The sequence below is a fragment of the Triturus cristatus genome, chromosome 12 (genome assembly GCF_964204655.1).
Source record: "Triturus cristatus chromosome 12, aTriCri1.1, whole genome shotgun sequence".
Classification (NCBI taxonomy): Eukaryota; Metazoa; Chordata; class Amphibia; order Caudata; family Salamandridae; genus Triturus; species Triturus cristatus.
The window spans coordinates 78552499-78567055 of record NC_140595.1 but is presented as its reverse complement, the minus strand read 5'-3'; the positions used below and the strand labels follow the sequence as shown (position 1 = coordinate 78567055).

General features: G+C 46.7%; 1 protein-coding gene across 8 annotated transcripts in view; it reads right to left on the bottom strand.

Annotated features, from left to right (window-relative positions):
• The window catches only part of TDRKH (tudor and KH domain containing), a 375719-nt gene that overhangs the window by 93859 nt on the left and 267303 nt on the right, over positions 1–14557 (bottom strand). For all 8 annotated transcript variants that reach the window (XM_085639768.1, XM_085639770.1, XM_085639771.1 and 5 more), the window contains exon 11: positions 13822–13950. In XM_085639768.1, coding sequence (XP_085495894.1) covers positions 13822–13950 — 129 coding nt within the window. The remainder of the gene's footprint in view (positions 1–13821; positions 13951–14557) is intronic.

The following is a 14557-nucleotide window of genomic DNA, read 5'->3' as shown; positions in this document are numbered from 1 at the left end:
AATAGCCAAAAACTGTGCAAGCTACTGTTGGAATGAAGGTGGGCCAAGATCTAGCCAAGCAGAAGAAATACACATCCTAACTACTGCCATGGCCAAAAAAACAAACTCTCGTTGCACCACTGGCACTCCTTCCTTCGTAACCGCTAATAGCATAAGGATTGCTGTAAGTCTTATTTTAACTCTCATAGATCGCGTCAAGAATTTTTCTATAGCTGTTTTTAGCAGCTCTAAAACCGGACACGAAGCAAACCTGAGCAATGTCGGTCTCGGCACTACAACAGCGAGAGCAAAGAGTTCCTTCTCTGCCACCCAATTGGGCGATCTTGGCTGGCATATAATATAATGAAAAGATGGTTTTATAATGCTGCGCTTGCAGCACAACCAACCTCAATATGAAGTGCTCCAGTATAAGTGAATCAGAGAACTCGTCCCCTCTGATACCTATCTTTCGCTTCCACTTCTTGCGATGCTTCTCTAGATCATCAACCATCAATTGTCTCATCCTTTCAAATATCTGGGTGAGTGCATATCCCTCTGGCTCTCCTATCGCCTCCATTGTGGATTCTTTGGAAAAATCTCTTTTCCCTTCCTTTCTTTTTCACAATGTAGCTCTGAATCTGTAAAATATTTTAAAATTCTTTACAGTCAATATTATAAAGCCGCTGGACCTTTTCAAATGGTATTACTCCACATGAGTCAAGCAAGTTCCCCATCTTCCCAACTACTAGTGCATCCCATCGCGTCATGAAGTATTTCTGGGAACGTGGGGTTTCCATAAGGCCGGGTATAGAAATTCATTCTTACTATCCCTAACTTTTTCCTAACGATAGTCCAAACACAGGATGCTGCCCCTAAGGTCTTAAATGTAACCTTTTTGTAGCAGCAAGATTAGTTATATCTCAAAAGCCAATTCTATATTAGTAATCCATATATATCCAGGGGGCGTCACTTCTCCACCGATCCACAAACTTTCCTCCAAGCCTTACCCGTGTATACTGAATTATTGCTGTCCAATAATACATTTTTAAATGTGGGACCGCCCACCCCCCTTTCCCTGGGGAGGGACATGACCTAAGCGACCTTCTTGTCTTTCCATGCACCCATACAAACTTATTGACCAGTCTTGCCATCTCTTTGAACCAATGCTTTTCAAACTCGAGGAAATGTTCTGAAGTACAAACTCTTTGGCAGGAAAAGCATTTTAATAATATTGCACCGTGCGACAATCGAAAGATGCTAATTATTCATCCTATCTAGGTTTTTCTTTCGTATTGAGGTGGCAAAGTTTACCTCCACAATTTTGCCCAGTTCAGAGGTATGGTGACCCTTAAGTACACTGATTTGGTCACCCGTGGATCCGACAGGTTGATCTTACTATTTACGACAATTTGTGTCTTTTCCCGCTTAAGCAGATAGCCTGAAGCCACCCCAAAGGGTTTTGCCTCACTCTTTCTCTATCAGAGCTTCATGAGGGTTAGGTGTCACTAGAGCCAGATCAACTGCATACCCCAACATTTTGGTATCATGGACTTGAAGCAGAATGGGTTGAATTGCTGTGTTGGCCTCAATTTTCCTGATTAGGGGATCAATGTAGAGTGCAAATAAAAGTGAAGAACAAGGGCACCCCTGTCTAGTTCCCCGTGTAATGTGGATGGGATCAGTTTGTCCACCCATTAATCGGAGTAGGGCATGAGGGGCTCTATAAAATACCTGTATGGCTTCTTTAAATCCCTTTCCAATCCCTAAATTAGAGAGTGGCCCATTGGTATTCACAGGAGACCCTGACAAACCCCTTCTCGGCGTCAAGTAGAATAAATTCCATAGGGTCTCCAGAGACTGACGTACCATCAAATAGAGTAATCACACTCCGGATGTGCTCAGCTGTTCCTCTTCCTGGAATAAACCCATGTTGCCTAGGGGATATCACCTTTGCTATAATGCCACTCAAGCGATTGGCCAAAATTTTAGAAAAAATCTGTGTCGCTATTCATAAGGCTTATGGGCCTATAATATCCCACCTCATTTGGAGGATTCGCCTTTTTAAAAAAAAAATGACTATATTGACCCAAGACTCTGGGGGAGTTTTCCCTTTCTGCACTTGACACATTGTGACTTAGATCTGCACCCAGAGTTGTAAAAAAAAGAAAATCTTATATAACTCTAGGGGAATTTGGTCGAGACCCACTGCCTTATCAGATGGGAGCTCTTTTAATGAATTTTGTATTTCTTCCACAGAGAATGAAACCTCTTGAGATTCTGAATCTTTCTGCGAAAATTTCTCGTTATGGAGCAACTCTAGGTACTCCCTTATAGGTTTCTCTCCCTGTGTCCCTCCTCTCCATATCATTTTCCGTAATATCTCTGAAATGCTGCTCTTATGTCCCTAGGCCCAGAAACAAGTTCACCTTATAGTTCTTAATCTCAGCCCCCACAGTTTTGTGTCTTGTTCTTGAAGCTAAAATGTGCCCAACTTGCTCACTGTATTCTTAACAGTTTTGCTGCCAGGACAAATATTTTTCCGCTGCCCATGCTGCTGAAATTTTGCCAGCAGATGCATTTGCTAAAGCAAGTTTCTGCAGAGTCTCCTCCATAAATATGCCATTAGTTATAGCCATGAACAGTTCCTCTCCTATCATAGTACTATAAATCCTTTTTAGGTGTCGAGCTGACTTCTTGTTCCGTTTCAAAGACCAGCTCAGTGTCTCTCCTCTGACCCCGGTCTTTAGAGCATCCCATACCGCCCAACACCCAGCACTTCCACTGTTAAACTCTAGAAATTCTTCCAGCCATTTATACATTTGGGGGTATATTCTGGGTCCTATAGCAAGCCCCTCTTAAAAGTCCAAGCGCGTTCTGGTATATCAGCCCCTCTGTTCATTACTTCTAATACCAACGGGTTGGCGGCAATTGCGGCTGTGGTGACTGTTGGCATGCGTAGGGTCTGCCGAGTGTCGTTGCTTGCCTCGCTGCGGGCTAGGGAGTCGCCGCTTGTGGTCCTGGGTCGTTTGCGGCTCGAAGCTGCACCAAGGGAGAGATGCCGCCAGGGAGAGATGCCGCCAAAAACAAGCGGCTCAGCTCGGGCCAGGAACTGCAAGCTCATTGTTACAGCTTAGACACCGGCATCCCCTAGCGAAAACAGAAGCATGTCTCTGCAGAGCTGCAAAGTAGGGAAGACAGGTGGCAGTGTTGGCTCTGCTAATGCAAACCCGAAAATACCCCTTAAGGGAAAACAAAGCTTGGACACAAAAGGAGATATGAAAAGCGAAGGAAAGCTGGATAAAGTCCATGGGGGGAAAAACGAACAAGTTACTTACCTTCGGTAACGCTTTTTCCGGTGGATACAGTATCTGCCTGTGGATTCCTCACCTTGTGAATATCCCTGCGCCAGCAACATTCGGAAACTTTTGTAGCAGTCCACGCCGATGAGGTCGAAGACAACGTCACAGAGGAACGGCTCCGCTCGCGACTCCGCTGACGTCACCGGCTCCATAAGAAGACCTAGTCGGCGTGATGACGTCAGTTCCGCCCCTTTTGTTCCGTGCCTTCGAGGCACACGGACGGACTGACAGCAATATATACACAGTATACACAGTACACAATATGCAGATCAACACACATAGTGTGGAGAATAAATAGAAAGGCCAAAGAAAGACACAATGCCTTTGACAGTAACAAATACATTTTGAAATACCATCATTAGAATAGTAGACTAAAACATTATTAATAGAACCTTAGGTATAGAAGGATGGACAACGGGGAGGCGGGTGGGTCAGTGAGGAATCCACAGGCAGGTACTGTATCCACCAGAAAAAGCGTTACCGAAGGTAAATAACTTGTTCTTCTGATGGATACATCTGCCAGTGGATTCCTCACCTTGTGAATAGATTCCACAGCAGTCCCCACTCCCGGAGGAGGGTGTCCACCCTTCTATACCAGAAAGTCCTGAAGGACGGATTGCGCAAAGTGTCCGTCCCTCCTCACCTCGGTGTCTAAACAATAATGTTTTGCGAAGGTGTGGAGGGAGGCCCACGTTGCCGCCCTACAAATGTCCTCCACCGGAACACCCCTAGACAAAGCAGACGTGGAAGACTTTGCTCTAGTGGAATGAGCTCTCAAACCCTCCGGAGGTTCCTTACCAGCCAGGGAGTAGCAAATCTTGATGCACAAGACAATCCACCTGGAAAGGGTACGCTTGTGCACCACTCGACCTTTCCTGCAGCCAGCAAAGCCCACGAAGAGCTGGTCATCAACCCTGAAGTCCTTTGTCCTGTCCAGTTAGAAGCTCACTGCCCTCTTAGGGTCCAAGCGGTGAAGCCGCTCCTCCTCCTTGGAAGGGTGAGGGGGAGGATAGAAGGAAGGAAGGGTAATGGACTGCCCCAAATGGAAGGGAGTTACCACCTTAGGCAAAAACGCAGCCCTGGTCCAGAGTACCATTCGTTCAGCATAAACAGTCAAGAATGGGGGTTTTGAACTTAGAGCTTGAAGCTCACTTACCCTCCTTGCCGAGGTGATTGCAATGAGGAATACTGTCTTAAAGGACAACAGCCTCAAGGGACACTTGTGTAAGGGCTGGAAGGAAGAACCCATAAGATAAGTTAATACAAGGTTTAAGTCCCATTGAGGCATAATAAAGGGAGCTGGAGGAAACTTGTTTGTAAGGCCCTTTATAAAACGAAGAACAATAGGTGATTTGAAGAACGACGGCTGATCCGGCAAACAAAGGAAAGCCGACCAAGCTGATAAATATCCTTTCACAGTAGCCACAGCAAAGCCTTGCTGAGCAAGAGAAAGGGCAAACTGTAGAATGTTAGATAGACGAGCCTTCAAGGGATCAATGGACCTCTCCGCACCAAAGCACAAATTTAGACCACCTATATGAATATATAGATTTGGTGGAGTGTCGCCTGGCCGATAAAATAACATCCACCACATCTGGTGGGAGAGAGAGAAAGAATTCAGGTTGCCCCGTTCAATCTCCAGGCATGAAGGTGTAAACTCTGGAGGTGGGGGTGTAGAACCTGCCCCTCCGATTGCGAGAGGAGGTCTGCCCTCAGAGGGAGACGGAACGGAGGGCACGAGGAGAGGTGGAGAAGATCCGTATACCACACCCTTCTTGGCCAATCCGGGGCGATCAATATGACTTGAGCCCTGTCTTGGCAAATCTTCCTCAGAACCCAAGGAATCAAGGGTATGGGAGGAAACGCGTAAAGGAGTCGAGATCTCCAACTCAACTCAAACGCGTCCCTCAACGCTCCCTGCATCGGATACTGGAGACTGCAGAATGACGGGCAGTGAGCATTCTCGTGAGTGGCAAACAGGTCCACCCGAGGAGTCCCCCACGTCCGAAAGACGTGACGAACTACCTCCGGATGAAGCCTCCACTCGTGATCGGCGGAGAACTGCCGACTGAGACTGTCCGCACGTACGTTCAGCACCCCGGCCAGATGATTTGCTATTAGACAAATCTGATGGTCCTGAGCCCAGGACCACAGACGCAGGGCCTCTCTGCAGAGACAAAGAGACCCCACTCCTCCCTGTTTGTTTATATACCACATCGCAGTAGTGTTGTCCGTCAGGACTTGAACAGACTGACCGCGAAGGGAAGGGAGGAAGGCCTTGAGCGCCAAACAAATCGCCCGCAATTCCAGAAGGTTGATGTGAAGCAACCTTTCCTCTGGAGACCAAAGACCCTTGATCTCCAGATCAGAACCCCACCCTAAGGTGGATGCATCAGTTATCACTGTTGTCACCGATGGAGGCAGATGGAAGGGCTTTCCTTGGGACAGATTGCCCTCCACGCTCCACCAAGATAGATCCGCTGCAGCTTCTCTGGAGATCCTCAGACTCCCTGAGATCTCCCTTGTGCTGATACCACTGCTTGCGGAGACACCACTGGAGCGCCCTCATGTGCCAGCGTGCATGGTTGACCAACAGGATGCAGGAGGCGTACAGATCGAGCAGGCGAAGGACCTTCAGAACTGGAACGACCGCTCCGTTGTAAAATAAAGGAATCATTTCCTGTATTTCGAGAATCCTTTGAGGAGGAGGGAATGCTCAACAAACAGTAGTGTCCAGTACCGCACCTATGAACGGGTTGCGCTGAGAGGGCACCAGGCGAGACTTGGGCACGTTTATCGAAAAACCCAATTTGTACAACAGCTAAGTTGTATCCTGCAGATGACACAGCACCTTCTCCGGCGACTCCGCCTTGATCAGCCAGTCGTCCAAATAAGGGAAAACCGAGACCCCCGACCTCCTGAGATGGGCTGCCACCACTGCCATCACCTTCGTGAAGACTCGAGGTGCCGAAGTAAGACCAAACAGAAGGACCGCAAACTGATAATGTTGCGACCCTACCGTAAACCGGAGATACTTCCTGTGCGACTTCAGGATGGGGATGTGAAAATACGCATCCTGCAAGTCGAGCGACACCGTCCAGTCCTCCTGATTCAGCCCTTGAAGAACCTGCGCAAGGGTGAGCATCTTGAACTTCTCCTATTTCAGGTAAAAGTTCAAGATTCTGAGGTCCAGTATCGGATGCAATTTGCCGTCCTTTTTGGGAATCAGAAAATACCGGGAGTAGCATCCCCGACCCCTCTCCTGCTCTGGAACCACCTCTATCGCACCTTTTTGAAACAGCTTCAGGACTTCCTCCTGTAGGAGAAGACGGTGGTCCTCCGAGCACGCACCTTGACAAGGAGGGTAATTCGGAGGGAACTCCCGAAAGGGAAGGGCGTACCCATTTTCTACAAGATCCAGAACCCAGAGATCTGTAGTTACAGATTCCCAATCTTGTAGAAAATGGGTAAGCCGGCCCCCCACAAGACCAGCATGATCCGGAATGGCGGATCTAGGACTGCTTTGCGGTGGTGGGAGGGGTTGAGGAGGAGGAAGAGGAGGAGGAGAGCTGACAGCCACGTGAGCGACTCCCGATTCTTCCTCTGTAACCTCTAGACGAGGAACCTTGCTGCTGCTGCTGGGTCTGCCTATAGGTTCGAAAAGATGTCCTTCCGAAACCTCTATATCTTTTAAAAGACCCCCTCGACGGAGACTGCAGGCCCAGAGATTTAGCTGTCGCCTTGCTGTCTTTGAATTGCTCCAGAGCAGCATCTGCCTTTTTGCCAAACAGGCCAGAACCATCAAATGGCAGGTCCAAAAGAGTCGAGTGCACATCCTGTGAAAACTCCGAAGATCTTAACCATGCACTCCTTCTGGTGGCGACAGAAGATCCCATGACTCTCGCCACCGAATCCGCCGTGTCCAATCCACTCTGGATCACCTGGCATGCAGCCACCTGGGCATCTGACAAGATCTCATTGAATCCAGCCCTATCCTCCTCAGACAGTTTCGGCGTCAGTTTCTTAGCCGAATCCATAAGCGCATGTACATATCGTCCCAAAAGGCAAGTCGCATTTGTCGATTTAAGTGCCATGCTGGCCGATGAAAAGACCTTCTTGGCCGACTGATCTAATTTCTTAGCCTCTGTCACCAGGCACCTGAGGAAAAGCACCCCTGGACTTCCCCGAAAAAGCTGCCTGAATCACCAGGCTCTCAGGCGAAGGGTGTGATGTTAAAAACTCAGGGTCCCCTGGGGCTGCTCTGTATCTCCTAGCAACAGTCTTGGAAACCGCAGGAGCAGAAAAAGGCTCACGCCAGACGTCTAAAACAGGGTCAACAATAGCCTCATTGAAGGGAAGCAATGGCTCTGACACTGTCGTAGGAGAATGCAATGCCTCAGTTAATATATTTGACTTAAACTCCGTAGTTGGCAACTGGAGATCAAGCAGCTCTGCAGCCTTCCTAATAACCGCATGATACGGCGCTGCATCCTTGGAGGGCTCATCTGATGGAGGAGTGATCTCCCACTCCGGAGACAAATCCAAACCACTTGCGTCCTTTAGCTCTTCATACACCTCATCTGACTCAACCAACTCTCCCTCTTCAGGTTCAGCTTCCTCCAAAAGATACCTCCTTTCATCCACCACTCTCTGTGCCTTCCTTCTGGATCGAATCTGCACCAGCGGCGTCGGCGGCGCAGTGTTCGAATCCGGCAGCGCCGGCTGCGGCGTCGAACGTGGATCCACAGGAGCAGCCGGCGTTGAACGAGGTCGAGCCGGCACCGGTGAAGAGGGAAGCGGAGTCGACGTCCTCGGCGCCGGCAGATGCCAAGACGGCGTCGCTTGAAAGAACGGCATGAATGGAGCTTGAGGATAGACCTGCGGCACTCCCAAGTTAAAAGCCATTGGACCAATCGGACCCGCAGGTGCACCAGTGGTATACATGGCCCTCGAAAACACCCCATACATCGCATTCAGATAATGCGAGGGGTCCTGACCTGGTCCAGGGAAGGCAGGGTACTGGTCAGGCATCACCGGACTCGGGCCTACCGGCGCCGACGGTGGAACAAGCGGCTTCGCAGGCTCACCCGGGACTGGAAGATCCTCAACCGGGGCCGGAGCCGGAGTCGGGGATATCACCGGAACCGGAGATGAAGCCGGAGCCAGCGAAGCCACCGGAGAAAAAGGAACCAGAGGTGAGGCCGGGACTGGAGAAGGAGACACGGATTCCCTCCGACGCGGAGCCGGTGACTTCGACGCCAAACTCTTATCGGAGTGATGCCGTGAAGAATGTTTCCTCTTCTTCTTATGCTTCTTGCCTCTCGAAGCATGTCCCGAAGTCGATTTGGACGCCTACCTCGACCTGGACTTTCTCCTTCCTCTTTTCTTTCTTCATCCTGGCGATGAAAAGCTTCGCCTCCCTTTCTTTAAGAGCCTTAGAACTCATCTTCCGGCAACAAGAACAACCATCCACATCATGGTCGGACGAGAGACACCAAACACAGTCTTCATGTGGGTCTGTAATTTACATGTGCTTGCCACATTCCCGACAGGGCTTGAAGCCCGACTTCCTTGTCGACATATTTCTCGAAAGAGAAACTGAGAAAACCAGAAAAACACAAAGTAACAGTGAAGCTACCAACAGCAATTCCCGAAATCCGTTGGCGTCGACGGCGCGGAAAAAAGGGAACTGACGTCATCACGCCGACGAGGTCTTCTTATGGAGCTGGTGATGTCCACGGAGTCGCGAGCGGAGCCGTTCCTCTGTGACGTCGTCTTCGACCTCATCGGCGTGGACTGCTACAAAAGTTTCCAAATGTTGCTGGCGCAGGGATATTCACAAGGTGAGGAATCCACTGGCAGATGTATCCATCAGAAAGAGAAATACAGGAGGAATGTGTATTACAGCAGAGACAGCCTTAGTTGCAATCTCAGCAGCAGCGGAGTAACACCAAATGTAACCCCACCATGGTGATTATTGATGGCACCGTGGACTAAGTAAGTAATGCCAAATCCTGATGGGGAACAGAATGACTTGAATGAGGGTGTCAATAGCATACAGAAGAATAAGCCTGGCACAGATGGCCCTTCAAACAAGATAGAAGCTCCAGACAAAGGACAAACAGGGCCCACTTGATTGCAGGTAAACCCTAACTTGATCAGCCCTGTCCCGGATTGTGTTCCAGGGGAGGGGCTGATAAATAATGACAATATTAACCGCAAAATAGGAATAAACAAGGTATTATCCGGTTGGTGGGGGGGCTGAGCACAGGTTCCATCACTTAGACCTTTTGGTCTGCTTGTCTCAGTGTAGGTGGAGGGAGGGGGTAGGGTTCTAGGGGTGGGGAGTGGGTCCAGCTGGGAAGGCGCCACCCGGTGGGGTGGACATAGGGTAGAAAAACTAAAAACACCAATACATGAAGAAACCAGAGAGGTTGAAGAAGAAAGGGAGAAAGTGCTAGGTCAGTCTAAAGAAGCGCAATTAGTATACGGATAGCAACAATAAATATATGTGGGTTGAATGACCCGGTAAAGCATCAGAAAATCAAAGAACAGTTACGCATGTTGCATGCAGACAGAGTATGTATACAGGAAACCCATATTGACGGGAGTAGGAAAAATCTATTAGAGTAGTTGGGGCTTCAACTGATAGTATACACTGCGCAAGGGACTACAACTAGGGAAGGGGGGGTGTAGCTATTTTGGCCCAGAAGGGAGGTACATTATTTAAAAAACCATGCAACCGACAGATTCAGTCGTTGGGCAGTAGTTGAGTGTCAATTGCTGGGGTTCAGATTTACTCTTAGTTCAATTTATGGCTCCACGGGTGATGATCCCGCTATCTTTGGAAGTCTACCTTTCACAGCAATTTTTGCTTAATGTCTAAATACACCGGTTCAAAAGGTGAATCGAAGAGTTAAGTTTAAAAAGTTTTTGAATTCCAAATCACAGCAAGGACCTTTCTTGATAGAATGACTTTCTGAAAGCATTCCAATAGGGGAATGCCATTCATTTTCTAAGCAATCAGCAATTACAGCCTATCAAATTCACAATGATGAGTAAGCCAAGCTGGCTATTTGTAAAGAAGGTACTTGATATTTACCTTAAAGTGCAATATTTTGCATTGTTTTTTTAACGTTGCTTATGAAGTAAAGTGTCTTGATTCCACAGAAATGTTCATAAATTTAGGGAGCTGTAAATATCCAAACCCTGGTATCTCAGGTGGCAAATAGTCAGCATTATGGATGCTGTATTTGAAAGCAAGAGTTTCTCTTGCTCTTAATGCCTCATTTTTCATGATTCTGTAACCCGCTAAATTAATTTAACAAACTAACAGGAGGGAGAATAAAATGTTACTTGTACGTATGGTGCCCAAAGCGTTGATATCTTTCATGGATTCTTGTGCATATTCCCAGTCATCAGGCTTTGAATCCTTGGTACAATTATGTTAATGATGTCAATTAACTCTGCCACAGACTACACAGTCTAATGTTCTCCTTATATGACCCAAACTTTAGTCAATGACAGTGTCAAAGGCTCCCCCCAGGCCAACCTGCCAGAGTTTCAAAGTTCGTCTTGTGCTAATACTTAAAAATAAGACTCTACAGTAGGGAAAGAGAGTAGGTTGTATGTGAATCTACAACATACAAGTTTACAACCAAGTAGTGGTGCTTCAAAAATAAATGGGTGAAGCTTCAAGTCACAGTACGCAGGTGGCTTTGCTGATATTTCTGCAAACAGGGCTTTCTCGGGCGCGACCCTTCTACCCCTGGTGAAATGAACCATAATCATGTGTGGGAGGTCTGTCATGCTTTTGAATGAGCAGTCAAGATGAAAGAAGCAATCCAACTTGAGATACAAGTTTTCCTTTAATAGTGTGTCTGAAAACTACAAAGAGCTGGAAAGATTCGTAGAATGTCTTTCTCCAAACAAAATGTAAAGCATTGTTTGATATCCAGTGAGTGAAGCATGCTCTCCTCTGCAGTTGTTGCTCATTAAACAAGTAGGCAAGCACACTTGCTCATCAGATACAAGGATAAAGATACCAAATTCATGAACATAGGATTAGTTCTATCATGCAGAAAGAGCAAGTATGGCTCCTGTAGAGAAAAATAATCCACACAAAAGGAAGAGGTGAGGGTACGGACTCACCTACCCCAAAACCCCCTGTGAATACATAGTACACCAGAAGGAGTAGGGAGTAATAAAATGTTTATATCTCGTGATGTGTGCTAATACTGCCCTCACTCACACAAGTGTGTGACATGCTTCATCATAGGGCTGCTTACAATACCCCCTGGCATAGCCACGCACGTGGTCGATCAATAGGGTGGGGGAAGACAATACAACACAGAGAAAAATTATTTCACAGTGGCTGGGAACAATGGTAGTGAAAGGGCAGTGTTATGTGACTAAAAACTAGCTCGGAAGTGTCGCTGTGCCGAAGACTTTATTCCTGGTCCCTCCGGCCAGGGTTAAAAACGTGAATGATGGGGGTGATTGAGAGATGTTGTGTGCTCCCAACACCCCTCCTTTACTGCCAGGTGGTCGACCTGTTTCGGCCGTGTGTGTGCGCCCCCCACGTGTAGGGTCACGCCGGCCTTCCTCAGGACTCTACCTGTCCCAGTGTATTGATACTCTCATCTCCAGTTGAGAAGAGGGTGTCTTAAAAACCAGTTCATTTGTTTCGAGGAAATTCCTCTAGCAAGTAGTGGAATTACGAGTTTACCCCTATATCGAGTTAGAAATGGCGGCGGGCAAGGAGAGACCCCCTCTAGTCACACTCACACCAAGGGTGGTTCTCCACCCAAGCTGCTCGTCTTCATCCGCTACGTAGGATTGACAGATGAAGGCGAGCAGCTTGGGTGGAAAACATGTCGATCACCTGGCAGTAAAGGAGCACATAACATCTCCCAATCACCACCATCCTTCACGTTTTTAACCCTGGCCGGAGGGTCCAGGAATAAAGTCTTAGGCACTGCGACACTTCCGAGCTAGTTTCAACTCACATAACACTGCACTTTCACTACCGCCGTTCCCAGCCACTGTGAAGTAATTGGTTTCTCTCTGTGTTGCATTGTCTTGCCCCCCACCCTATTGCTCCACTCCGTGCTTGGCTACGCCAGGGTGTATTGTAAGCAGCCCTATGATGAAGCATGTCACACACTTGTGTGAGTGAGGGCACTATTAGCACACACAGCACGTGCCATCACGAGATATAAACACTTTATTACTCCCTACTCCTCCTATAGAGAAAACACATGGTTTTTCACTTACTCTGCTGGCTGAGAATATGGTCATCAAGTAACCTTCTAAGACAAATGGTGAATGGTCGACACACAAATAGGCTCAAAAGGTTCTTTCATTAGCACTGGAAAAATAATATTTGGTTCCCATAGTGAGGGTGAATTTCTGACTGGAGAAAACCAGTGTGACAGACCTTTCAGCAAAGACTTGATTATCCTGGATGAATATAATAAAGGTGTGCCTGGTTTTCTCATATCTAGACATAGCAGATAAATGTACCTTTAGTACAAGTATGGAAGGATATTTAAGACCCAATCTTGCTCACATAAGCAAGTAAGGAACAGAGGAATTGGTGCCGCACCATGCTTTAGTTTATATGATCAAACTTTTTTGCTTAGGCTTAAATATTACATACATTTCTAAACACATGTTCTAAGTGTGGATGGAGCACTTGGATCTTTCAGTATATTCCAACATTCATCTGAGATTTGCAGGCCCCAACTCCATACCTTGAGTAGCAGGGTGTCAAATGCAATAAATCTGGATGGGGAGGTTATCCTCTACTTCTAGACACTGATGGTTCTTTTATGAACTGACTGCCTGTCTAATGACACATTCAACTGATGTGGAAACTAGTGACGCCTATATGGACAGGCTTAGGCTATTAGTATAATTAGACACTGTCCGGTCTTCATTTTGCACAGCAGTCTCCAAATTACTGGTATTGTTGGGAATGTATAATGGAACATTCCTTCCCAACTTGAGGAAAAGGAAACTCTCCTTGTGAGCCCAAACATCTTTAAGCCTTTTCCAGCATTACTTGTCAGAGGAGTCCACAAGAAGTTGAGAACAGGTCCTCAGAACAGGAGGAGACTTCAACTGACAAACAGAATTAACTCCGCAGAGAAAATAAATCTATGAAGGAGCCACTACAGGCAGGCATGCAGTTTGGCAAACATCCCTTAACGATACAGACATTCTGAATCACGCAGATATTTACCAACTCCATATCACACCCTACCATTTTGTGGCGTTTTCCCAGTCTCAGACTATTTACTATGCAAACCAGCCCTCCTTTTCTGTAGTGTCCCTCTTGTGCAATAAACTATTTTTCACAAGTTGCTTTTTTTTTTATCCCAACTCATTACCTGAAGACTGAGTAAATATGGAAAGGGTAGCATCCCCCACCAAGGTCAACAATTCTAAAGCATCTCAGCAGGATGGATAACACACTAACCAGTAGCTGCTGTAGTGTTTCTGTATGCATCTCAGTCACAAATGGATCAGCTTGATCCTCAGCACCATTGTCCTCATTATCTTCAACTGCAAAACCCAGACGGATTAGTTCCTGTCCAATATCCAGATCCTAAAGGAAAATCATTTTAAAGTGTTATGCTGAAATTCTGTATTGCTTTCAAATATGCAGTTAATGTTACTCACTGTAAATGCTATTAATTAATCCTTCCACATCTTCAGTACAATACATTAGGTAGTAATAGGTTAAGTCCACAGCAACTGAAGCATAGGTTGGTCACACATACCCAGATCAGTTTGACACACCTACCCAACCTCATGCAAGCCATTTACGTTAAGACAAAAGAGTGTAAATTATATTACCGGACCAGAATAGAGGTGGGAGAGGGTAGTAGGGTAAACTGAAGGGCAAAGAGCATCTTATTGGTTAGAGCTTAATTGAACTTTTACATCTACACCGCTTCAATTTTTAGACTGGTGAGATTCACAAACACAGGATACACTGCAGTGAGATGCTACTTGTTATGCACATAAAAACAAATCTAGCCAAAACAACTTTAAGCATTGACAAATTAAGCACCAGACCAGTGGAAAAAATCTAATGCATACTTTTTTAAAAATTTTTTTTACAGATTTTATTGAATTTTCATCGTACCAGAAGGGCAGAGCCCAGCAAGCAAAGTACAACTGAAATGCATAATAGAATATGTCTGGGTACT